The following is a 27,438-nucleotide window of genomic DNA, read 5'->3' as shown; positions in this document are numbered from 1 at the left end:
TACTGTAGATGCTGCACTAGTATCCTGTGATGACAGCATTATTACCTGGTAACGTTTGGAATTGAAACATTTCCATGTTACTGTTAAATTGCCCATCATCGTTTCAAGGTCATGACTTTACCCTCTGTGTGCTCCGGTGAATGAATGCTGGCCTTCCATTGTCACAGGTGCCTGCATAAAAATTACTGGAGACCTGCTCTGGCAGGGGGGTTGGACTAGATGATGTCCGGAGGACCCTTCCAACTCCATGTGATTCTGTGTGTACTCTTAGGGATGAGGCTGGAAAGGACAAGTAATTGAAGCTGTATTGTGACTGGCAAAGTGATGTAAGCATCTATAACGTTAGGAACGTTATAGAACGTTATATATATCATTTAGTTGGCTAAAAAAGTGGTTAGGCAGGGATGTGTACCAACAATTCCATGTGTGCTTCCTGGATGTGAGTCTCATGCCTGATGAATCTTGCTGTGAAAGTGACTGTAGCTTTGCAAGGTATTATCAGTCTAGATTGCAGAGCTGGTTCCATATTTAAGGTCCTTCCTTTTAATGTGTCTGCAAAGTTTGGAGATGTTTTAGGAGAATGAAAAATACTTCCACTTATGTGAATTAAAATGGTAATATGGCCATAGAAATCGTCTCCAAACAACTCAGAAATGAAACATGAAGTCAACTAAGAAGAACTGTGGGTGAATCTGTAGGCCTAATTATTGATCACTTCTGAACATCTGCTGTACGCCAAAATAAGTGTCTTGATTGCTGCTTTTCCCTAGGCGAGCTTTTGGTCTAAGGTGAACTAACTGAGCTAAAGCCAGATTTCACTGTTTATTTTTCCACTATTAAATTGTTTGAAACAATCTGAGCCAATATGAAGCCACTTTCTCTGATGAATGTGTGCTAGATATAACTGCATTATAACGACATAAAATTATCTATTGCATGTATTACGTAGCCACAGTCACAAATGTAGAACAAGCAGTACCATGAGGCCAAACACACAAGTTTTAGATATTCTTTCCTTTAGCATCCTGTAGCACTATCAGATGAGCAAATGCTGCATAGAATGGAGTGTGAGAGAAACTGTGAACATTGCTTTGAATTCATGACTGTAAATTTCAGTACCCTCTGCCATATAAAGGCCGTTTACTTAGGCTTTTACAGTCCCTATTGTGGTTTTTTTGTGCCTTTAGAGAAATCCCTGAAAACTATTGTGGCTTAGACTAATAAATTTGGTTTTCATATTTTGCAACCTGCCTTGTCCTTACTAGCTAAATTTATTCCTGGATAGAAAGCCACGCTCTTCCTGTTTGAAACTTGCTCAGAACTTGTTCCCTTATTATTTGTAGTCAGGAAGGAGGTGGTACTAATTAATTTTAAGGACTGGTTGTCCTTGCCCAGTAAGAGTGGACTCTTTTTGCTCTGTAGCCATAATGCTATTTGCTTTTTTTGTCAAGTCCCCAAGTATTATAGTTCCCTATAACTCCCTGAACCTTCCTTCATTCTCTTTTCTTTGTTGAGATGAATAGCCAAGTCCATTCTTCTTTTCTATAGTGCTCAGATTTTTTTTCTTGTATGTGCTTGGATTTAGTTTTTCTTTGCTTAATTTTATCCTGATAATCTAACCAATTTGCAGAGAAAATGGGATCAATTCTTGCTTTCTAAATTATCCTCCTTGCTCCCTCTTTCTCATCCTAGTGCATCCTCTTCCTTTACATTGGCAGCTGCACAAGTTGCATTTGGTATACAGAGTCATTGAGATTGTGGAGTCTGATTTCAGTCTGCTTCCTTATTAAATAAGTAATGCTGTCCTCCTTCGCAGTGGAACATTTTTCAGTCTGGATGTATTAATGCTACCTTTCCTGCCTTGACTGTCATGACCTCTTTATTCGTTTGTCTCCATCTCTCTCTCTGCGGTTATCCAAAGGCCTGTGACTAAATATCTTTCTCTCCTCCCATACAAGACTTTATATTCTGCAAATTTCATGCTGGATGCCTGATTCCCTTGCATAAAATTTTGGTTCCCTGTCGAGGCATAGCAAAGCTTTGCTTTCTTTAGTCCCCATTTATTTTGCTGGTCCTTTCTGTCTTGATGCTCTTGGGGGGGGAGAAAAAAAAGTTTTAAAAAAATTGCTGTATTAGAGGGAAAACGTTTTTTTCATGCTAAGAATTTTATCTGTTGGATACCTTGTCAGACTTCCCTGTCTTGTAATACTGAACTAGAAGCTAGTGACAAAGCCAACAGCATATATGTTTCTGTTTAGCAGTTCCTTACATTAACTAGAGAACGGTACTGTGCACAGTAACAAAGATCAGACATTTTGGAAAGAGTACACAAAATTAGATTTCTTTTTCTACATCTTGCCTCTTAATTGCCTTCTCCTTCTAGTTTTACTGCATTGCCTGGCTATTTCAGGCTATGAGCTCTAGGTCAGGGTTACTTAATTTTCCTTGCTTGCAAAGTGGCTTGATGTTATAGTATAGTTTAAGTAAAGATGTGTGTTTCACTCACTGACTCCCAAATACTGGAAGCTGAGGCAAGTTTTATGATCTCAAAGTTTTTGCAAGGCTTTTCTTGACTGTCTAAACTGTTCTGGCTGACTACTTTGAATATCTAGATTTGTTGTTGTTTGGACCATTCTTCCTAAATTCTTGTTATGATTTTAGAGAGAATACAGCCAAGATTTATTTCATAAATATAATTTGCTTTCTTGGTCAGTTGTTTTGAAATATACATCTGCACTTTGGATGTTTAAGGAAGTTTCCTTTAACATTTGAGAAATTGTATAAATTTGAATGCTAATAATTGTGTAGTCTGAAGGGAAAAATCTTTGTGATAAGTGGTGAGTTCTGGGAAGGACTCAAATTTATGCTGTGGTTTGATAAAAACCAACCAACCAAACCCCCACCCCTAGTTTATGGTCTACTACCTTTTTTTTTTTTTTTTTTTTAATATAAAAATGGGAATCTTTAGCCAACATTGACACTTGCTTATTTGCTTTTTGTAATTTTTAGCCCCCTGAGTTTCTGGATAATTTAATTTAAAAAAAAAAAAAGCCCTCCTTTCAGTCTGAATGCTATGTGGAGTTTTAAAAGAATGCTAACCTTACTTATTTCTGTGAGGGAATAACTATATTTATTGTGTGTACTTGGATATAAATGGATGTAGATTGGTTCACTTTGTGACGCACAATCAGCGAATTGATTCTGGTTGATTTAAACCTTTATAAAAATAAAGTGACCTTGGGGGGAAAAAGCTGTTTGATAAGATTATTTGTGGATGTGAGGCAGGGAATTCATGAATGATAGAGGGAACTTCAGAATGAAAGGTGGGGAAAGGAAAGAAAAATGATGAACAAAGCCTGTTAAACTGCTGAGCTCTCTTTTTCTCCAGTGCATTCAAGTCAATGAATTAATTAGATTAAGTCACATCAACCTTGATTTCTGGAAGGACTGAGCAAAGCAGGGAATTTCAGTAGCTGAGTTTGACACTTGCAGGCTACCTATGATGGCATGGTGCTACCGTTTGAAGCTATTTCCTGCCTTGATAGCTGCCACAGTTTTTATTATTTTTGTGTAAACTTAGCTTGCTATTAAAAAGGTATGTTGAAGAAAAAATCTTTTTTAATAAGAGAAAAAAACTGTGACTATTGACAAAAACCTAGAAAATTTGGCATATAGTCTGTATTTTTGGCATTTACCTAATTGTCAGAAGCTTCTAGAAATTCTGTCTTTGTGTAAACAGAAGGAGACCAGAGACACCAAGGGACAATTTTTACTTTTAAAAATTACGCAGTTTCTCCCTAATGTCTCTTTATGAACTTCTTAAATGCATCTGCCACTTTCCCAGAAACCATTTCAACAGCTTGCAAGAACCTCCCCCTGCTAACCAAGTTCTATGTCTCATTCTGTGCTTTCTAGATTTCTTCTGAGCGCTTCTTTTTCCCTTGTTTTGTCCTTGTTTTCTTCTGCTGCATTATTTTTATTTATCAGCTCAATTCTTTGCCACACAAATTATTCCTCCAGCTAGTTCTCGGTGTCTCCTGTTAATTCTGTTATGATGTCTTTCAACAATAAATCTGTTCTGGTCTGTAACCATGGCATTCTAATACATGATGTGCTTTCCCCCCCCCCCTTTATAGGGCTTCATAGTCCTCCTTTCTCTAGTCCTTTCATGCCAAAGGATTCTAAATCAGTGACTTATTCCTAATCAATCCTTAATAAGTGGCTTGTTCTATTTTGATCTGCGAAAATGCAGTCCTATGAATCAGGACTGAGAGATTTTCTTGAGGAATAAAGGAAAAGGGCGAGTTACTTGGTTTGTTGGAGTTTTTTGTTGTTTTAGCCACCAAACACCCCCAAAATACTATGGTTGTGTTGTGGGGTTTTTTGTGTTTGTTTGGTTGTTGTTTTGGTTTTTTTTTTTACTTCAAACTACTGTCAGGTCGAATTAAGCTAATAGCTTGGACTAAAAGAATTTAAGGTAAATTTACAAAATCACAGTCACTGTGTTTTCTTTCCCTACTTCATATAAAGTTGCTCAGTAGCTGGACACTCCTCTGTGAGGTGTGCAGCATCTGAAGATGTGGATATTAACCTATAAATCTCTCATCTTTGCCTCGTAGGAGGATGTCATAAATACTAAGTAATAAGAGATGCTGAGAGCAATACACCCTTATTTTAAATATTTTATCTGAAACAGAGACCAAGTGTCCCATTTCCCGAAACTCTAGGTTTGTTCTGTGTCAATAATGTTTTTACACTAAATGAAAAGCCTCTCCGAGAGCTGTTTTGGGAGTTGGGAGACCAGGATTCAGAACCTTGCTTGAGTCAAGGATGTTGGCATGATGAGACCACATTTGACTCAAATCCCAACATTTTTTCTGGAGATTAGTTCTATTGCTACATGCTTGCTTATTTTCTTTAGTTGGTAACTTGGATGTAAGATCAAAAGTAATTAATCCTGGGTCTTCCAGGCAGTTTTTAAGGAATACAGTGTAATATGTCTCATTTCTGCAAATGCCCTCACTTTTTGAGGAAATGAGGGTGTATAGCTGGTTGTGGTAGTTTTTTCTGTGGGAAAAAAAACTTGTGTAGCAGAGAGCTAATGTAACCTCTTTGACTGAGAAAGACTGCCCTCTTTTGGATATAATTAGAACTGGCTTAATTGTCAAGACTGCAGTAGGAGTACTTGAGGTTCTGTTTTGTCTGTAGAAGCTGTTGAATTTCTATGGATAGCTGTGGTGGGGCACCATATTGATATCAAATTCTATGTAGCTGTGGATTTTCTATGATAGTAATAATCTGCATTTTTCAGTAGGGCGCGAAATTAGTTACATTAAAGTTTAAAATATATGCAAATCATACTGTGTGACAAGTATGGGGTGTATATATATCTCTCATACTTTAAAAAAAAAAAAAGATGATGGAAAAGTGGGCTTTCCTTATTTCTAATAATTTTTTATTCCTGTTAAATTATGTCTGTCCATGAATAGCTTTTTTTTTTTTCTATCAGTTCAGTTTTTTCTTGTTCAGTCTAGATTGCTTTTTAGTTTTCTGTTTTAAAAGTCCTCTTTTTGTTGTTTTTTTAGCTCTTGCCCTAACCAACACAGTACAAATAGCTTTGATCTACAGCATCATAGATTGACAAAGGTAATTAGAGTTTCAATAGGGTTGGCAGGTAGGTGATAAACCAAATGCCTAGGGCTTAAAAAAAGTGCCTGCAGGAAGTGGTGGAGTTTTAAGTCAGTCCTGGGTTCAGTTCTAGCAAATATATGCTGTAACCTGTAATCATCTGAGTGACATTTGAAGACCTACATTAAATGGATTGATTGCAATTCACTCCTAAAGGAGCAGGTGTTCAAATCTCATCAGAAAGGCCAAGGATTGGGCCTGGAATCGCTAGCTATCAGTTCAGAGCCTGGCACTGAAATGCTTGTGGTGCTGTAGGGTCACAAATACATCAGTTCAGCTAAAGTAGACGGACCATCTCTGTGCTTAAGCAGGCTAGTGGAAAAAACCCTGAGTTTTATACTTTAAGGTACAACAGTATTAACTTGTGTCAGTGTTTAGAGCCTAGTTAACTAGAATGTTGTGTTATTTAAGTAAATTTGAATATGATTGTTTATAATGCTGTAATGTTTTATAGACTTGGTCATGGAACAAGATCATGCTGTGGTAGCACTTTACACAGTGTGTCTTTACTCCAAGGAACGTTCAGTCTAGGCATAAGCTAACTTGATGGATGTAGGCAGCATACTGACATAATGCTACAGCACTGGTCAGCAGGACAGACAAAATTCCTGATCTCTTTCACATCCAGATGGATTGTCATATACATCTTAACATAACGTTTTGACTTAAAAATGCATGTGTGTTATGTGTACTGCATGCATATGAAGTTATTGGAATACTTGAGTTGTACTGACAATGCAAACTAAACAGAAAATGTAGTTGCCACCTTGCTAAATCATGTGTACTTTATTGTCTTGTTAGATAAAGCTGCCCCTTGGCAGCCTTTCCCATCATCTTTGTTTTATTAATGAGTAGTTTTGCCTTGCATTTTGAAACAGGCCATTCCTCTTCTGGCAGACTATGCTTTCTGGGGATGCTAATGCTGGTTGTGTATGAGATAAGTGATGACTCTCAACATGGGAAAGATGTGTAAGTAATTTATGAATTAAAGCCTTTTATAGGCTATTGAACAAACACATCCAACTACATTAGGAGATTACCCAGTTACGTATCTTTAAAAGAAATTCTTTTCTTTTTATGTGCATTTATGGAAGTAGTCTAGCCCAGGATCTCTTTCACCACAAAATGGTGACAAAATGGAAATTCTGTTGGGTTCTTTCTGGTCTTCTCTTCTGTTTAACCCTTTCAGGGTTTACAGCTTTTATTTCATTTTGATAGTGGACATGCTGGTGAAATGGAAAAAATTTTGGTGTGCTTCAACGTAGCAAGTCTGGAGTTATGAGACGCATCACCGGAGTGTTTAAGTTATTCCTCTGATTCTGAGAACAAGATTAAAGACTGTGTGAAATATAGGTCCTTCTGGTGTTACTGGACAAACAGCTGGTGACTTTGGTAGGCCCAAGTCATTGCTCTGTCTACATACTTACTTTATAACTTAATTTATGATAAAGAAATTTGATTATTTTCAAAGAAAATATATAAACCTCACCTAACTAGTATAGCATTTTGTATTTTACTTTATTTGTGAGATTAATCAGAATGGTTCAAGCAAAATTAAAGCAGAGTCAAGATTGGAGGCAGTATAGCCAAAACCGAACTCCTTAGTTTTGAAGAGATTCTTGGAAAATAAAATCTTGGGAATGTTGCTGCCTAAATTAGTCAGCTTTGTTGGGGAGTTTTTCAAAGACACATAACCCCTGCCAAAATCCATTTGCTGAATAGCTTGTAGTAAATAGGTACATTGGAGTCATCTTGTAAACAACTTCATGTACGTAGTCCAAGATTTGCAGTATAAAAGAGTTTCATTTTCTCTCTTTTTTCTTTTTCTTTTTTTTTTTTTTTTCCCCACTTGGATTGGTAACAAGACGAGGCAGAGTGAGAAAACAAATCTATGACTTCATTGGAAACTTGCTAATGTTTGATTTTTTTTTTTTTTTTTTAATGCCCTTTAACACAATTACTATGTTAAGTGTCACCTAGCAGAACAAATGGAAGGAATATGACTATTAGCAATATTTTTAATTATTTTCCTCCTATCCCTCTTTTAGGGTAAAATTGCATTTAAAACATATTTTGTGTAGTTCCCATTTTTACTCTCAAAAGAAATTTAAACACCTGTCTGACAAATAAGACTTTTGAGTTTATTTTGATGTCATACAGCCACAAGGGTTGTGTTCTTACCAGATCTGAGGAGGCATTTCCCTTGACTTCCAGTCCACCTGTCAGTCTTACATAGTCAAATCTGTGAGATCAGAACACTGCAGTGCTGCGCATTTAGGATGTGTGTGTGAGAACTAGGGAAATTATGGACAGAGATCTTTATTGCTGGTACCCATTTCTCAACAGTGGACTGGACTGAATCACAGGGTCTGTTGGAAGGTTAATATTTTGATTCAGATTTCATTGCTTAGCCTCATCAAGATGCTATTGTGTGTCAAATGGATTTTAATGGGAAACAAGCCTTTTCGCAGTTCTCTGTTTATTCTTTAGTTCCCTAATTTTCTTTGCCCCCTGTTTTCACCATTGATACTTCTTTGCTTTCCTCTTTTGTCTCTTTCACTTGTGGTGATCTCTCTTCCATCTCAAACCTCTAGATTTCTGTCTTGTCCACACAATTTGTTTCCACATTGCCTTTTCCTTGTGACATACTAAATTACTCTCCGCTGTAAAAGTTGAGACATATGGTATCTGTCTGCTACAGAGCTCCTTTCCTTTCCTGCCAGTGTATCTCATTGAACTGAGGTGTTGATTCTTATTCTGCGTTGTGTCATTTCACCTTTTAATACTTCTCTCTCTGAAGAATATTTCTATTCATGTTGGAGATCACCTGTCTTTCCTCTGGTGGTTATTCTAGGACCATTATTAAACCTATGTCTTCCTTTCTTCATCTCTAAGAAGTCCAGATCAGCCCCGTCTTTTGTCTTTTCTGCTTCATTTTGTTGTGGCCACTGTGACTCCCTGTTGTTGCCTTAGCTAATTTGTCACGTTCTCTGTTAAAGGATTTGAAGGCCACTGCAAAGTTTGGAATAGTACTTAAAAGTAGTTGCAGTAGTTGATAATAGCACACTTCTAGCATGGTAGTGTTGACTTCAGTCTCTTTGAGATGTGAAAAAGGTAGAAAAAGTAAGCGAGGAGATGACACAGTATGTGTGAAAATCTCTGTGCTTGAACTGCATGGTTTACCAGTGCGCACTCCACAAGGTGCATTGCACAGTAGAAGACAACTTCTTTTGCAAGATCATCCTTGTAATAAGAGTTACTGTTTCCAGAAAAGACACTTTCAAATAGGAATATCCCAAAGGTTAACCACTAAGTATCTTGTGAACGCACATCTTGTGGATGTTTAGTTCTGGCCATTTCAACCCTTTTGGAAAATCAAAGCATTCTTGTCCATATGTGATGAGGAAGTGTGACTTAGAGACCTGATTTCTTTTTTTCTTTTACCATGGTCAACTCTAGGCCTTGACAAATTAGGCGGTTGCCTGGGACGTAGCAAAACAGCCCTGGGGGTGTCCTGAAATGTCCTCAGGGCTCCTGCCTATCCAGCTGGAACAGACTTGCTCTCTGCTCTCGCTGTTCCACTGCTCAGAGGGGTCTGCAGTGCCAACACGGCACAAGCTCTCCCTAGTTCCCACTGAAAAAAATACATGAAGTGTCCAGCATAAGGCAGAGAACAGGCAGATTCCCTGTTGCTGTCGGTAAAGGATTAAGAAGTAGAAGGTGACACACTTTCCCCACCAGTGTCTTTCACCACCAACTCCCCCCCCCTTCCTTCTCTATCCCATTAGCCCACATTCTCTTCCTGCCCAGCCCTCCAGTGCTGCCTAATCTCATTTACAGGGGCTGCTGCCAGATCTGCTGGCAGCTGCAGTTTCTTGGCCGCTGTTTTCGGTGAGCGAGCCGAGAGCGCCGAGGAGGAGGAGGAGGAGGAGGAGAGCTGCTGTGTGGCGGAGCGGCAGCAACAGCAGCAGCACCTTTGACGTGCCCGTCCCCCACGTGACGGCCGCTCCATTGCGGAGAGGGAGCTGAGCTGCCGCCGCTCCGGCAGAGCAGGGGAGAGCCGCAGCCTCGGCGGCGGCGGCGGCAGCAGCAGCAGCGCCTCCGCCCGCAGTGCGTGTGTGTGATGAGCGATCACCGCGTCCCTCCGCCCGCTGCCGGCTGACACCGACCGCGCGGGGCACAGGGGGAGGAGGCGAGGAGCCGCGGCCGCCGCGCAGTGACCTTGGCCCAGGAGGTAAAGGAGCCGCCGGGCGGGGAGCCGCGCTCCGCGACCCTCCGCGCCGCCGGCACGGGCGGCGCCGCCGCCGCTGTCCGCGGTGCTGAAACGGCGGGCGCCGCTCCTTGCTCGCTGCCGGGCGAGCCGGTTCTCCCGGCCATTTGCCGCCGAGCGGCGCGCACCCGCCGCCGGGCAACTGCGGGGGCAGGGCAGGGTGGGCCGGCGCCGTGGTCGAGGTGCAGTGAAGCCCGCAGGCGAGTGGTCTGGGGCGGGGGGCAGGGGAGGGTTTGGGAGGTAAGCGCTTGGAGTAGAGCTCAGCCCTCCGAGCTCTCCGCAACCGCCCCGGTGTGGTCTGTAGATGGAGCACATTCTTACACCTGCGTGCAAAGCCAGAGCTACGGCATGATCTGAGCTCTTGCTTAGTGCAGCTCCCGTGTGGCCGGGGAGGGGGGGAGGGCGGGGAAGAGACGGGGCTGGCGGCGGAGCCGGTGTTTTGCAGTGAAGTACGATGAAAGTAGGTAAAAGAAACGGGAACGGTTTTCTGGCTTGTTTCTTCCTTTCCTCCCTGTCACCTGCTTCCCTCTCCCAGCATATGTGTAAGAGCACACACGTGCTGGTGAATTCAAAAGAAGTTTAAAGCGTGTGGTTCGCTTTTTGTGCGTTGTAGGGTTGCGAAAGTTGCTATGGCCCGAACTGTGAGGAGAGGACACTGCTGAATATACAGTCACGGGCCGAGTCAGTCCTTCCAAACCGGGGGTCTGGAAGGTGAGGATCATCCCTCGGTGAAGCCTGTGCAGGGGAGGAAGGAGTGCTTTGTGAGGAGGCGTCTGCATGATATGGTTGTTAGTGGTATGTCAGGGAGCTATTCCGAGTGACAATTCATTAACGTCTAAATTAAATTAACATATTACATTCATTATTTACAGGCAAAAGAGAGTAATGACAGTAAATGGTGAATTAGTAGCTTTGCTCCAATGTAAATATCTGTTGAGTAAGAGAATACACTGATTCTGATAACATGTTGGTAGAAAGTCAGGTCCATTAATCATCAGAGAAGGAAGGAGACCTGAGGCAACGTCTTACTGAAACCACTTTTACCTTTTACAGTGCAACGTTCAAAAGCGGATCAAATCTGTGGGACATGGCACAAGGAAATAATTATGGGCAAAGCAGCAATGGGGTGGCTGATGAATCCCCAAACATGCTGGTGTATAGAAAGGTAAGCCTTTGCGTTTTTCAAAAGCTGAGGAAGGGACTTCAGGAAACGGTGAAGTACTGGACTCTTTGCCTAGCATGTGAAGCCATTATTTTTGCTGTTTCTCTCCAATTTTATGAATAGATGCTGCTGCTGTGTTTTGCATTGAATGGAACGGTCTGATTTCAGAGCATGATCACCTGCCACTAATTTGGAATGTCTGTTGACATTTGTGCTGTTTAATGCAGTTTAAATGGCATGTGTGTAGTAGATCTATATCCCAGGTGCTACTAGTGGCTCCTATTTTGAGAAATTACTGGATCTGTTGTTTTAAATGGTAAAATATGCACACATGTCAACTTTGCCTCATGTTCAGAGACAGTTGGTTGTCAGTTTGAAATACGTGATGCATTTCATTCACTTTCTGCATTGATACATATGATATGTGATGATGGTGATGTGCCAGAGACTGGAACACATTTTGAGTTTAAGTGTTCACCTGTAAAATCTATTTGTAAAATGAATTCATATATTTTAGAGCTAAATATTAACTGTATAATACAATATTTTCTATTTCTGTCTCTAGGCAAAGATTTTCAGAGTGCAGGGAAGTCAGAACCGTTAACTTATTTCCTATGAAGGGAAAAAATGATTAAAGATATTACTTATCTGCAGTCACCACAACTTAAAAAAAACAAACACACTCCAGGGATTCTTTCTGGGAAGGATTTCTAATGTAGTTATTCTAATAGCATCAATACACAAATTTCCAGACATTGAAGTCCAGTAGTGGGGTTTATTTAGCCACTGTGCTTTCAGTTAAGTGACAGTAAATGCTTGGGGATTTTGAGATGCGTTTGTACATTTATTTTTTTATAAAGCTTTAATTGCATTTCTCAAAAAAAGAATAACAAAATAAATTCTAATGATAAGGGAGGAAAATAACTTTGCTGTCACAAACTGAAATACATAATTATGCAACTACTTGTTTATTCCTAGAACACAGTGCTTTTAAACTTGTTTGTGGTTGTTTTTATCAAGTGGAAAAAAAAAATACTTTGTTAAAGACGTTGACTTTTTGCAAGTTAACTGTAATAGAAAGCATCTGATATGTACTCAGTTTAGTCTTTGAGGTGAACTGAGGTATCAACAGTAACTGTGGTGTCTTTTCCCAGAAATTAAAAAATCGTCTCAAATTGAAGTCTGATGCATGCATTTTTCTCTTCCTATTTTCAATTATGTTGCTGATTTTGAGTTAGTTGGTTGTACTTTCTAGTTTGAAAAATTAGGCTCTTTTTACATACAGTAATGAATTTATGAACTTCACCTTAGTTATCTATCTCTGTAAGAATGCCCATCTAGAAAAATACAGGGTTACCTTGCCATTAACACCACAAGTGTGTTTCAAAATGCAATTGTATGCACAAATTGAAATGTGAAAATATGCTGCACATGTTGAAAGCAATATACCAAAGCTTATATTGTTCTTTATAGGTTTTTGATCTTTCTAAACAGAATCTTTCCACGTTTTTCATGTACTTTCATGCTGAGAAATAAGTCTTTTCTCAGCTTATTTGGTACACAAAGGGGGAACACAGAGGAACTGTTTCTCTTCTCCTGTGGTGACTTTGTCTGAAGAACTGGTCAAGCTTGTGACCCATTATATTTAGTGTGACCTCATGCCAAAATTTAGCGTTGCCCCTGAGCAGCCTCCAGATCGAAATGGAACTGCCGAGGCAAGTGATGAGAATCCTGGTGATGCAGGGGAAATTTGAAAAAGGCGAGGGGAGATAGGGCACAAAACCTCAGGTGTATGCTCAGCAAATCAAAGTGTCAAACACCTTTTCATTTCTCTGTAAATCAGTGGTAAATGGATGATACCAGTTTGTGTCTTCTAGTATAGCAGTGGTCCTCATGTTGTTGCTAAATTGCAAGTGGTGCACTGAGTATTAAAATTCTGAAGAATGCTGACCTTCTGCAGCATTACCTGCCATATTTATTTTTGTACATGTCAACTTATCTTTGTAGCATGGTGAATCAAGAGATCACATAAGCTTGCGCACACTGTTGTTAGAGTACAGAGAGAAAAATAAGTAGTCCTTCCTTTGGCAATATTCAAGGAACAGGCAACAAAATAATAGACAACTTTTTTATAAGTCACCTACCTTTTTCTGCAATATGATATTGCTGTAATCAAATGTGTTATAAATTCTGTGTCTAGAACATAAGAGGAGAATAGTTAGGCAGAAATCATTTCACTTCAGAATATATAATCTCTGAATATAATTCTTTAATAGCAACAACTAAATCACAGGATTCCTTGTAATACATTTGAAAACACAATACTTCTCTGTCTGTCATTGTGTTGGAAATGAAAGCACTGTGCAGAGTGAACAAAGAACTAGATCTGCCAGCTTCATGAAGGATTTTTTTTGGCCAACTGGAAAAGTATTAATAGTTGTTAAGAAAAAAAAATGTAAATGTGCTATTGGCTGGCTTCAGAAGGAAACTGAATTTGAAGACATATATTGAATAACATTGCTGAAGTCCAAAAATGCAGAAATGCTTTCTTCCAGTAGTTTACACAACATTGACAGATGGAATGGCACACATTTTGTGATATGTGTACCTGCAAGGAATAGATGGGGCATCTCTTACTAGTTGTGTTAACAAAGAACTAAAGTTTGGCCATGCTGAGTGAAGACCAATACTTTGGCTATAACCCACAGTTCTGTAATCTGGTAATTCTACTAGTCTGTCAAACTGTCAGACACAACCTGAACTAAATATGTTCTAAACTACATGGAGTTACAGCCCTGGGTTTCCTAAATCATGATTCTGTCAGGAGCATTTTATAGGAAAACCTTTACAGAATGAAATTCTGGTGTTTACAAATTCACTATTTAAGGCCTGAATCATTATAGAGTCACTATTGCGCTTCAAGTAAATTGCAAACTCTTTTCTATTGTTTCTATTTTTTAAAAGGTATTTTGTGAAAAAGATGAATTATCAAATTCTAGTCTAGAGTAATACACAGTGTAGATAGCCTGTTATTCTCATAGTAGCTTGTATTCATAGACAAAGAGGGGTTTCATTGCATTTTGCTTTCAGATATGAAATATTTGTTTTTAAATCAGCATAGGATAATTAAATATTCAATCCATGCATAACTTAGAATTACTTATTTGAATCTGTGATGGAAAAGACGACAGCACAGATAAATAGTTCTTTATATAATTTTTTTACACTGCCTTTTAAGATGCTTGTGTCAGTATTTTTATGCCTTGGGGAATACTTTTTATTTTAATAGAATGTCAGCTGAATTATTCTTTTTGGCTACCAGCCTAATTATAAAGTAATGTCATGTGACACATCATTGTTACTGACATACCTTAGAAAAAGTCCTGAATTTTTCTGTTAGTAGCCTGAGGCAAACATGAAAAATGTAAGTGCCCTGCTTTTACTTCCTCAACAGAGTCCATTCCAGTAAGCAATTAAAAGAGATAAGACACTGGAATCCATAGTATTTTAACATCACGAGTTTCTCATACAGAAGTCGAGGTCTTAAAGGAGAAACCTGAGATGCAATATAAGGTGTGGCTTTTCTAAATTTCAAATCCTGACCTGCCATTTTTTTTAAAAATTTTTATCTCATGCACAGCAGAAATAATTAAAAGAATAAGAGTTCTCTTTGAGGAACTTCCATTTTAGACATATTGCTCGTCCTTCTAAACCTTTGTTTATCTTTCTGCTCTGTGCTGTGCTCACTTTTTTTAGTCAAACGTATGCTGCAAGGATTAGGAGTTCTAATTTGTAAATTTAATGGTTAATGTATTGCTGTCTTAACTAGCTTCTTTTGAGAGAGGATAGCTTTATTTTGTAGAAGTAAGATTAGTCATGTCTGAATAGTAATATTCTTGTAACTGAGACTTTGTTTCTCTACCTTCCTCACTGCCCTGAGTGTTAAAATACTTTTTGCCAAAGCTGATTAGAATTACTAACGGTTGGGACTTTCAATGCTGTAATGAAGATAATGAGGTGTTTGTTCTGTTCTTGTGACAATTGTTGAAGGTCATATATGCCAGTACTCATGTATAGCAAGGGCTGAATTTGTAATCTCAAGCTACTTCTTAGTTTACCATGATCTGATATTCTTTGTAGAAACTATGCCTCCAAAGAGTGATACTTAGCCAAAGTTGTTGTAAAGGAGCAATAGCCATGCAGTGACATTTGAGGAAATAGTGACCGCTACCTTCTAATAACCGTTCTCCTCTCCTCTGCTTGTACCAGAGATGACTTCCAGTGTAGAGTGCAGGTAACACTGTGTTCTCTTGTGGCTTTTATCAACTATTCCCTTAAAAAGATTGCTGGAAGAAAATGATATCACAGATAACTGAATTCCTTAGAGCCTGTGAGACTAAGGAAGGACGTGGTAGGTGGGATTTTTCTCGGTGCTGTCACTCACTTTTAGAGAAGAATTAGTCTGATACTATGTGTTTCTGAATATGCTGTCACAACCTATGGAGGCATCTTACTCCCTGTGTAAACTACTGAGTTTACTACATTGAAAATACCAGGGTACTCTAAGGTACTAGAGATAAGTGGGTTTCTGGTGTTAGTGGGGTGTGTTTTTTTTTTTTTTTTTTTTTTTTTTTTAAATTACAACATACCTCTACATTATGCAGTTTCTTCTTCTGAGAAGAAGAGTGGTACTGTTGCAAGTCTTGGATGCTGGTCTTGGTTTTACTCTAACACTCATCAGTATAGAATTGACGTAGAAAGATCCATGTTTGTGGACCTCAGTAATTCCAGCTGTAGGAACAACAGAATTTACCTCCCTATCCAGTATGAATGTTATGAGGACGTTGTCATAGTTCCAGAGTAGTTGGTTGGTAGTGAAGTAAGCTATTACATAGCTTACATATTTAGAGGGCAGGAACTTAATACTGAAGGACAGATAAGTTGCTAGATGCTGTGGAGCCCCTTTCATGTGGTGAGACTGCATGTTTCCCTGTACACTCTCACACTCATGTTTTGTATCTACCCCCTGTGCAGTGATTCACTTTGATGCTGTATCCCCTCCTGGAATGGCTATTGTTAGTACTAGGTGTAGTATGTATGTTTTGGCATCATTTGTGATAAGAGCAGTATAAAGGATTTGATTGTCTTCACAACTATACAGAACCACTGAAAATGCCAAGGAAAGCTGATTAAAAATATGTCCATCTGAGTCTGCAGGTGGCTAGATCTGCGAGAAGGGCACTTGCCCTGTATCTGCTTTGGTGATTCCTGCTGGTATTTTCCATCCTTTCTGTTCTCCTCTTCCTTCCACTAGGTGTAGAAATGTATCAAGTGATATTGCAGTGAGAGGTTTAATGCTGCTTACTCTTCTGAGCTTGATGTGCTCGGATCACTGGCATTACTGTCAAATGCAAAAACCCCACAGAATTCGCTGCCACCATGTTACTTCCTTTCTCCATCCCACATGTGCCATCTGAAAACTGTATGTGCCTGTTTTGATTGTGCATTGTCATTTTCAGTTTCTCTGCTTCTTTCTTTTGAAGCAGTCTACATTTGTAGCTATGGAAACAATGATGCTATTGATAGTGACGTGCAATACGGAGTCAGAAATTGTTTGGTTTTGAGTTTTGTTTTCTTTTACTTCAGACTTAGAGCATGCTTTGTGGACTGCAGGAATTTTTATAGTAACCTCTATCATATCATAACATTTGACAGATTCCCGCCAAAGCTGATATGAACTATATTGAGGCCACATTAAGATCCTTGCATGTAAATACAACTTGTTAGATTGTGGCTATTTTCCTAATTCAGGAATCACAAAGCAATTGAAGCATAGGAGTAATTTTTAATATAGGAAGCACTACACCAGGTCTTCAAATCAGTCTGTAAAAGCTACTAAAAGAGAAGAAACTGGGCTTATGAAGTCCATTTAAAAGTCTAAATCCCAGGTCAAGCCTAGAAAGAGCGGAACAAAGTCAGCAGCAGAATACGTTTAATTGTTTTTTACATGCTATAAAACTTTTCAGACAAAGTTTTGGGGAAAGATAAGAACTGCAGATATATAATTATAGTGTGAACAATAGGTGGTTTTCAACTATATCTCTAAAAAAATAAAGCTTTTACAAAAGATATGCATCTAATTTTTCTCTGTGTTACAGATGGGTAAACTGAGGCACGACAGTGACATGTCAGAGCAGTGGAAAAGCTAAAAAAGCTAAAAATCCTTTTTAAATAGAGCAAACTATTTTTTTCTACAGAAGAAGGAAGCCATTATGGCTGAGCTTGCAAAATATTACCTAGGATGGTTTCCATTATTCCTTTTTTTTATTTTCTTATTTAATGGAAACAGATTGCGGTAGTAGGGGAAAGAAGTTGGAAATGTAGGAAGATACCTTTTGTTGACTTTGATCAAAGCAAGAAAAGTCTGGATTTTAATAGTGGTAGTATGAACCTTACGAAAATGAATAAGTGAAGAAAACTTTGAGGATAGGATTAGTAGTAGGAGGAGATTGACCACTTTAGAAAAACATGAAACTTCAAATGAAACTTTGAGGTGATAGTGCAGTGAAGAAAAAGTACGTGTATAATTTTCCATGGTGAAGGGATCAACTGAGAACTTTGGTTTTGGTCTTGATCGCTAGCATAAAATAAAGTTGGAGATTAATAACTTAACTAGCTTAACCTTTTTAAGTACGTGCTGGCTATAAGAGTAACTGGAATAGATATAGCAGGAATGAGGTTGGCTGGGAAGCCACATGGGGCATTAGTCCTTGGAGCTGAACTGTCTGAGAAGCAGAGTTGGGAAGTGTAGCTTCGTCTGGAGAGTGAGAAATACATGGCGTTAGTGCAGGAGAGTGAGCTGGCCAAGAAACAGAGCTGTAGGAACAGGTGTTGGAGTATCTCATAAAGCCATTCTAACAGCCAGCGTGGGTTTATGAAAGAAAGGTCCTGCTTAACCAACTTGATCTCTTTCTCTGACCATGTGACCCACCTTCTCGATGCGGGGAAGGCTGTGGATGTTGTCTACCTCGACTTTGGTAAGGCCTTTGACACCATCCCTCACAGCGTTCTCCTGGAGAAGCTGGCAAATCATGGCATAGACAAGTGTACTCTTCACTGGGTAAAAAAACTGGCTGGATGGCTGTGCCCAGAGAGTTGTGATTAACGGGGTGAAATCCAGTTGGTGGCCGGTCACCAGTGGTGTCCCTCAGGGCTCAGTTTTTGGGCCAGTATTTTTTAATATCTTTATTGATGATCTGGATAAGGGGATTGAGTGCACCGTTAGTAAGTTTGCAGATGACACCAAACTAGGTGGGAGTGTTGATCTGCTTGAGGGTCGGCAGGCTCTACAGAGGGACCTGGAGAGGTTGGATCGATGGGCCAAGGCCAATGGGATAAGGTTTAATAAGGCCAAGTGCCGGGTCCTGCATTTCGGTCACAACAACCCCAGGCAACGCTACAGGCTTGGGGAAGAGTGGCTGGAAAGCTGCCCAGCAGAAACAGACCTGGGGGTGTTGGTGGACAGCTGGCTTAACATGAGCCAGCAGTGTGCCCAGGTGGCCAAGAAAGCCAACGACATCCTGGCCTGTATCAGGAATAGCGTGGCCAGCAGGAGTAGGGAAGTGATGGTGCCTCTGTGCTCGGCGCTGGTGAGGCCTCACCTCGAGTACTGTGTTCAGTTCTGGGCCCCTCACTACAGGAAGGACATTGAGCTGCTGGAGCGTGTCCAGAGGAGAGCCACCAAGCTGGTGAGGGGTCTAGAGAACAAGTCATATGAGGAGAGGCTGAGGGAACTGGGCATGTTTAGTTTGGAGAAGAGGAGGCTGAGGGGGGACCTCATTGCCCTCTACAACTACCTGAAAGGAGGTTGTAGAGAGGTGGGTGTTGGCCTCTTCTCCCAAGGGAATAATGGCAGGACCAGAGGAAATGGTGTAAAGTTGCGGCAGGGGAGGTTTAGATTCGATATTAGGAAGAATTACTTTACTGAGAGAGCGGTCAGGCACTGGAACAGCCTGCCCAGGGAGGTGGTGGAGTCGCCATCCCTGGAGGTATTTAAGAAACGTGTAGACATGGCACTTCAGGGCATGCTCTAGTGCCCGAGATTGTTGGGTTGGGTGTTTTGTTTTGTAGGTTTTTTTGGCGTTTTGTTTTGGTTTTCTTTTTTGTGTGTGTGTGTATGGTTGGACTTGATGATCTGAAAGGTCCCTTCTAAGCATGAAGATTCTGTGATTCTGTTAGTGAAACTTTTATTGGATAACAGACAGACTACTTAACTGACAGGTGTGGGAGCTTGGCATTTGGACTATACAGTCTCCTAAAATATGGGGCTTGTTTTGGGCTTGTGTGTATATCTGTTTGAAAGCTTCCTTTGTCTGATGCTGCTATGGATGTCTCCAATTTCTTTGTAATGCTCTGTGTCTCTCTAGGAAGACAGCTTTATGGACTGAGTTTCAGAGAAGCTGCTTTCTGTGAAGGTGATTGGGGCACCAAAAGCCAGAGACGTCATTCTTGCTTGTTCTTACTGTTACCTGCTCTTCCTTCAAACATACGTCTGGCTAAAAGTTTACTGCTGCTGAGTAGGAACTGGAGAGATGACACTGTAATTTATATTTTAACCATACTTTTCCAACAAAAGATACCTATTCTTCAAGATTTTTATAATTGTGCTGTTTCTACATAATTGAGGACATTTTTGAGAGCCATTAAATTAAATTTGAAGTGCATTAGATGCACAGTGTCATTCAAATGAGAAATCCTTTGGGGAAGTCTCTAAGAATTTACAATGTTGTATTCATATCAAAGATGTGCTGGTTTAATTCTGAAAATCCTTAAGCAAGAGCCAAATAGAGCCTGAGGACTATCCAGATTGATGATTTCACCCTGATGGATAAATTTCTTTCTCCTGACATTCTTGCAGCTATTTTACCAAAACTGGGTAAAATGGGAACTTTGAAGCTGTATTAACTCTTCTGCATCACTTCTGATGGAGTTGTGTGTTTGCTTTCTTCTTCCTTTGATCTGTGCTGAATCCCATTTGACTAACATAGTGTGGAGTTCTAGGGAGGAAGTATTGTGCCACAGAGGAAGAGATAGCAAGCACAGAGGATCTCTTTACAATGCAGTTCGGATGTACAAGGATTATCTAGCCAAAAGTGAAAATTGCTCCCTATAACAGCAAAGGATTTTTCCCTCTTTCTCTTCCAGTTATTCTTGATGACGTAGATGGTTATATAATGTGAATGTACATGCATATACACTTATAGTATTTCAGTAGTCTAATCTAACAGATTGGCAGTTACAGATACCCTCTCAACAATGCAGAGTCCTGCTGCCGTGGGACCGGCAGTGGAGTGGGTCTGCTTTCATGATAGCTACCATGGGGTCAGGAATCTTACTGGCATGTTGCTTTTGTGACCGTTCTTCGTTGTTCATTAAATAGCAATCTACAGTAAAAAAAGAAAATATACATACACCCTCCATGGAATTTATTTTGGAAGGAATATTATGCCCAGGCAGTCCCACTTTTATTGTAATCTGATTATTGATTCATAATTGAATAAAAATGAACAGAAAGCTTGTATTAGAGGGCTGTTATGGCTTGAGAAACCCTTAAAAATTTATTGTTGTTTAGACAATTATTCTATCACTCGATGAGCCCTCCCCATCTGGGAAGGGGAATTGGGGAAAACCAAGGAAACACAAGGATTGAAATATAATTAGATTTAATAAGATAAGACTAAATAATTAACATTATTAAAACTAAAGAACCAGTATTGATCCCGATACCAATATAAAATATATAAGGATTATACTCAGCCAATTACATCAGCAGGAAGCTGTGCACTCCCAGCAGGGGACAGAAATGTGAGTGCTATGGCTTTGGGAGGAAGGGAAGGCCTCAGGGATCTGGCACTGGGGCAAGAAGTTCTCTGGACCACCGCCATCAAGGGATAGAAAGCACTGCACAGCAAACTTTCTAATTTATATTGAATGTGACGTTCATGGTATGAAATAATCCTGTTGGCCAGCTCGGGTCAAGTGCCTGGGTCTTGCTCCTCCTCATCCCTGCCCTGGCAAGGCTTGAAAACACTGAGGCCTTGAATCCCACATACCATAGCTGGCTATAAAGTAAATATTTTCATGTATTCAAACAATAGAGTCTTCTAAAAATGCAGTTTTCTCATGCATTAGAAGAGAAATTAGTTCTGTGTTGCTCAAACCAGGACAAGGGCATTTAAATATATTATAGTTTTTGACAGTATCTCATGTATATGCTGTAACACTATTGTACTTCATTTTCCGCATTGTAAAAGTGGATTGCACTGAAGTATTTCGAATAGCTGTTATTTAAGGAGCCCTAAATTCTGCTGGAAAACCAGTTTTTCTGATCTACTTTTATATCAGGATGAATAAGCAGTTTACTGAATGCCTTTAGAAAGAAAGACATATTAGTGCTTCTTAACACCTACACTTCTCTGAACTACAACCTGTAAGAAGAGCTATATTCTGCCCTCAGGTGTAGATTCATGGCATCTCTTGATATCAGCAGAATCCATACAATTACATTTCATATAGAATCAATATCAACAAGAAGAATGACAAAGCTTAATAATAAGCCCTCGAAATTACACAAACTTGAGGCAGGTATTTTGCGATAAGAATTCTCTTTATGTTGTACACTTTTGTCTGTATGGATGAGCAAATATAGAACATCTCTTGGCTGTACCACAAAATCCCTGATGTTGGCACGTTTAGTGCTGCAGGCATGTAAGTGTGGTCTGCAGAATAAGTTCAAAATTGTAAAACAGGATGGCTTCTTAGTAGCAAATGGAAAACAGTGTATTAATAATACTTTCATACAGGGCTGTTCTAAGATTTCTGTATGGCCTGAATAGTTTATTTTAGCTGTGTCACCTGTAAAATAGGTGGTCTGCAATATAATTAAACTTATCTTAGTGAAATTCTCTGAAGATCAACTGTTTACCTTGTACAGAGTACCTTAAATTTGTCGAAGTACTACATTAGATGGTAAAGTACTACGGTCATAGGAATGTAGTTTTAGAGAATTAGAATACTATAAACAACAAGAGCTCTACCCAGCTGCTCACAGTATTACTAGTTCTCAAATGTCTTATTTTTTTTTAATAGTTACTAAGCAACCACAAATCTCATTCAAGTCACTAGGAGCTAAAGGTTTTTAGAACCTTTTTGTAAATCATGTCTGTTACTCTGTGGAATCATCACACTACCTGTATGAAATTTAGGTACTGCCTCCTGTGGTCTGGAGGGAACACCAGTGTCCAACAGGGCAGATGAGCCATACTAATGCCCAGTATGGCTAATGCATTGGTTTGGTTTCCAAGCGAGAGGAGAAATACCTTTGGCTCGTTTAAAACAGGGATAAATGAAATAGTGCTTTATCTGTGCTTATTTCTTAAAAATGCACAAGAATGACAATGCTATCTCTGCTATGGGAAAAAGCTTTTAAAAGTTTAAGCAACTGTTCTCTTCTACAGACAGTTGTGACCTGAAGCACTCAGATTCATTTATAGTGGGGGAAAAAAAAAAAAGTAGTTCTCATGTTGCTTTCTCTTTACCATCAGCTCCACTTCTATAGCATTACTTTTGGATGTTGAAGTTCACATTCAGCTGTTTACTAAACACACTGTCCTGCTCTTATATTGAGGTAGTGTTTGTATCTCGGTTTGAGGTACATTCAGAAGAAAAGTGTGTGGACATAGAGTGCTTCTATTTATATAGCTGTGGTTTTATTTATTTTTGTTGATGCATCTGTGTTTGTTATGCCATTAATCTTTTAACAGAAACTTTGGTACATGGTTGGTCATGCAGGCCATAGCCAATGCTATTGTGTCTGGGGTTCTTTTGGTTTATGTGTTTTTTTTTTTTTTTTTTTTTTTCCTTTGAAAAATTGAGGGCTAACTTTGATTCCAGGATACTGGACTTGACAATCCTTTCTAGTTCTGTATTCCAGTGTTTAGGAGCTATCACTTTAAACTGTGGAAAATAAGACGTGTTGTACAGGTATGAACATGTAACTGTGGATTGCCTCTGAAGGTTCTACTTTTCCTTCCAACTCACTGATGTCTGTTACCTAAATGAAGACAAACACAGATGCTGACACGTCAGTTTATGTTGTCTGGAAGAGGGTTAGCATAGGACTTTGACTTGCCATTTGTTTGTGGGTTTTTTTTTGGGGGGGGGGTTTTGTTTGTTTTTTGTTTGTTTGTTTTTTGTTTGTTTGTTTTTTGTTTGTTTGTTTTTAATGTATTGAAGAACTAGACTTCTTTCTTGCTTCCCCTTCAAACAGGAATTCTACCCTTTGTGTCCTGTGAAATAGTTTCTTTAAGTAGATCATTTTATGGGGCTTCTTCTTGGTCACTCTTGGCAATATTAAAGGACATGGAGCAGGTCCAAGGACAAAAGACTGCATGTGAGGCACTGAAAGAAAAATATTTAGCATCACATTGTTCTGTCCCTTGCAATATGTTTGTCTTCATGTGAGCCATACCACCACTTGCTCTGTCTGGCGAATATGGCAAGATCAGCAGGGTTGAATGAGACCCCCAGGATTGTGCAGATGCTTCTGGAAACGGTGTCAGAGCTTCACTAGGTGGTGCTTTTTCCCCTGGGCAGTGAAGAAACATCCCACATAGGTGCTGAGGGGAATTCTCTTGAGGAAGGAATGAATGCTGGTCTCGTAAACAGTGCCTTCCAAGCTACGTGTTGATGTTGGTGTCCTGGTCAAACTGTTGATCAAGTCTTTTGATGGTGGTTTTAATTCACTGATGCTCGTTATGCAGTGTCCAGGGTGGGAAGCCTCTACTGACATGTGTTCATCAGCCAGCCTAAACACTGCTCTTCATTGCCTGCACTCGTGTTACACACAGGACGCTGCTGGGCTTAGCATTCTGTTGGCAAACTGAAAAGATGATTTCTGTGCATCGATTTTAAAATCTAAGTATAAAACAAGAAGTGGCGAAGTGATTTAGGGAGACTAATAAAAAGTGGCTGAGACTAGGTAATTTCCATTTTCTCCCTCAATGCATGGAGAACATGCATATAGTAGGTGCAGTTGAGGGAGAAAATGCCCCCCTCTTTTTATTTATTTATTTATTTTTTAAAGCTAAGCTAAATTCTTTCCTATTTACCTTGTAGAAGTAAAGGTGAATTTTTACTTTATTTATGTGGCCCTAAGTGCAAAGTAACTGCTGTTCTTACTCAGGTTATTAATTCCTTGAAAAGTAGTACCGCATGGTCAGTGAAATGCTACAGAAATTCTTACATGGTGATGTCCTGGTGGTAGCATGCTAGAGGCGTGAATTCCAGCTTTTTTCCACTGAAGTAGTGGACTTGGCAGTGTTATGTTTATGTTTGGACTGTATGATCTTAAAGGACTTTTCCAACCTAAATGATTCTATGATTCTGTGTAGGCTATATTGTAGAAGGAATTAGATGGAACATTATGTTTTGTTTATATTTGCCATTTTCCTTCAAGGCAAGTAAATGCCATGATGACTTTTGAATGAATTGCCCTTCAACAAGCTGAATAAGTTTTTATAATTGACATATCAATTGTAACGTTAACTATTAATGCAGTGAATTACTTCTGACAAGTGAGAGTAAATGAGATAATAGTCATTAGCCAGTGTAACACCTGTTTCCTGAAGGAAGAGACGATGGTGTCTTGAGGATACAATCTGCGTTAGAACATAGTGGAAAATCAGTGGCAGATAGCGTGTTATACTGAAATGCAACAGTAACCATACTTTTTGCTAATGCTAGGATGATGTGTGATGAGTGATCTGTTACATCACTCCTCTAATCTGTCAGATCTCAACTGATTGCCTCCCTTTAAGACTGGATGTGATCATGCAGAGGGAGACTCTGAGTGTGGGAGAAGGAAGGTTAAGTCTAGGTTGTGCTGCTGAATGACATTGAATAAATCACTCCATGTCAAGCAAGCTGAAAGGCATACAGGCACTTTATGCTTAGCTCCTTAGGATGCAGATAAGTATTAGTAGCACGTATTATTTTAAATAATACGTGAAACAACATTTATCTTAAAAGTGAACAATCCCTCCCCATCTCTCTGAGTAGGAAGATTAGAACTGCAGAAATTCTTCATTTGTCCGGTGCTGTAAAAACTGTAAATTCCTCGTGACTTGAGAATTCTTGTAGTATTACCAGAGTGCAGCTTACTTAAGAGCAAGGAGAGTATTTAAAATCGAGTATTGCACTTAAAAAATTGGGCAGTGGGAACATGGATATGAATCAGAGTTCTGCTGTCCTGTTTGACAAAATGATAGTAATTTTGTGCCTCTGTGTCCCTTTTGTAATTTGGAAAGAATTCAGCTAGATTATGAAGAGACACTGAGGATAAGATTAATTATATTTTTGGACAGTGTATAGCATAGTGATGGCAGTATTATAATAACAAACATTGCCTTATTTTTCTGATACAACTTTTTTCCAGTTGTTTTTCACAATTCCACTGTGATTCATTACAGATCTAACCTTTGACTTTCTGACTAACAGATTTCATATCCTTTTTGAGTGAGGTTTCATCAGCCTGGAGAACTTTCTTTGACTCCCAGTGGAGTGTTAAGTGGAGATACACTGGCTAAATCTCCACAGGGTATGCTGATAATATACTTTCTAGAGTCATTGCTTCTGTTTCTTTACCTGCTTTGAATTCCTCTTTGAGTGATGACAGAGGGAAAGGAGATGTACATGAACTACAGTACAGGCCCATCTGTGAAGACCAGATGGCATCTGTAACAATTTTTCCAATTATTTGGTTATTTTCCCTTCCATTTCCTGTAAATTGTCATGGGGAAACTCGTGCTGAAACAAGCGAGAATAATGGAAGTGCTGACCTTTATTGACAAAATGGCATTTTTGTGCTTTCTAACCACTGCAGCCTAATCTCACTTCCGTAATGCCTGTAAATGCTGTGTTTGAAATAATATGTAATTCTATGGAATCCAAACACAGGCTTTTTTTTGTGCCACTAAGAACAGTGGATATCTGTAACTAAAGCGGTGTGTAGGAGCTATGTTTGGGAGATCTGGCTTTCCAGCAATATAAAACAAGTCAGGACACTGACTAAGCATTGTGGCAAGTGTAACTAAAGAGACATTAATCCACACTATATTTTACCTATGTTTTAGGTTTTTTGTAACAGATACTGTAATTGTACCTCCTAACATTCACTGTGCTGAAGCAGAAAGTCCAGTCTTTCAATCTACATTCATATGGATAGTGTAAGTTTAATATGAATAGTGATGATTTCAATGAACGTATGCAGCTTTGTACGCAGTATTCCTGTGAAACACGAGTAGACCTGCAAAACAACTGGCTCATTTGTTTCTTTTGCATGGCAGTCTTGTGGGTTTTTTTCCACTAAGGCTGATATTATTGGCATCTGTGCTATCACCAGCAGGACGCAATTCCCCAAACTGTGTGTGTGTGTATGGGTACCCATGTTTGTAGCTGGTATTCTAGCTATGACTACGTTTTCCCACCCAGCTTAAATACTTCCTTGTTTTATCAGTGTGGTGCTCTTTTTTTTTAATTTTTTTTATTTTTTTATTACTTCTTACATCCATGCATAGAAGTGTTTTGCCTTTGAGCGAAGGGAGAGAGTCGTGTAAAGGAAAGACTATCCTATAAAAGTATACACATTCTCTATGTAGGTTTGGGCATTTAATAACCATTATTACTTAGCCAGGTCGTTTTTTCACGTAATAGTTTGTTGAAGAGATTCAAATATATTAAAATTTTTGACAAGTAATACTTCTGAACTAGCAATTCATATGTGTCCCTTCTTAAAACTGTACAGCATTTCTTTTTGGAAGTCTTTCTTCTTTTACCTCTTCTACTAACTGAACTGCGTGCTCTGGAATTATTAGCTTTGCTAATGATATAAAATATTTTCCCCACTTTGGATTAGTGTCCAGTTTCTTTTCCACTTTTCATAAACCTTTATCAAGTTAGCTTGGAAGCACCATAGTATGTCACTTCTAAAATCCATGATACTAAACCAATTTACTTGTCAAAAATATCTTTATCTCTCAGAAGCTGTGAGGTTTTTTTTGATTATAAATGGCAATTCTGGAGTTGTAACACTAAAATCAATATAACTTTAAATTGTTTTGTTAGAATGTGGCTCTCTGCTAATGAGGTTGAGTCATAGTCCTAGACAGTGCATGGTTTTAAGTCTGATGCCATGTTCAGTTTTATGGTGTTTCTGGCTGTGTCCAAGAGAGGCATGTGACAAATTACAATTTGAGACTGA

At 39.2% G+C, this 27,438-nt stretch overlaps 1 protein-coding gene across 8 annotated transcripts in view; it reads left to right on the top strand.

Annotated features, from left to right (window-relative positions):
* The first annotated feature begins 6,620 nt into the window (after positions 1–6,620).
* RGS7 (regulator of G protein signaling 7) overlaps positions 6,621–27,438 on the top strand; it is a 263,608-nt gene continuing 242,790 nt past the window's right edge. For 7 of the 8 annotated variants that reach the window (XM_074144277.1, XM_074144280.1, XM_074144283.1 and 4 more), the window contains exon 1: positions 11,046–11,123. In XM_074144277.1, the coding sequence (XP_074000378.1) occupies positions 11,046–11,123 (78 nt within the window). Of the gene's footprint in view, positions 6,656–11,011; positions 11,124–27,438 lie in introns of those variants that run through there. The other variant, XM_074144276.1, reaches the window with a different exon arrangement.

Source organism: Numenius arquata, chromosome 2 (genome assembly GCF_964106895.1).
Source record: "Numenius arquata chromosome 2, bNumArq3.hap1.1, whole genome shotgun sequence".
In the NCBI taxonomy this organism is placed as follows: Eukaryota; Metazoa; Chordata; class Aves; order Charadriiformes; family Scolopacidae; genus Numenius; species Numenius arquata.
Note: the sequence above shows the minus strand (reverse complement) of the source record. Positions and strands in the feature narration are given on the sequence as shown.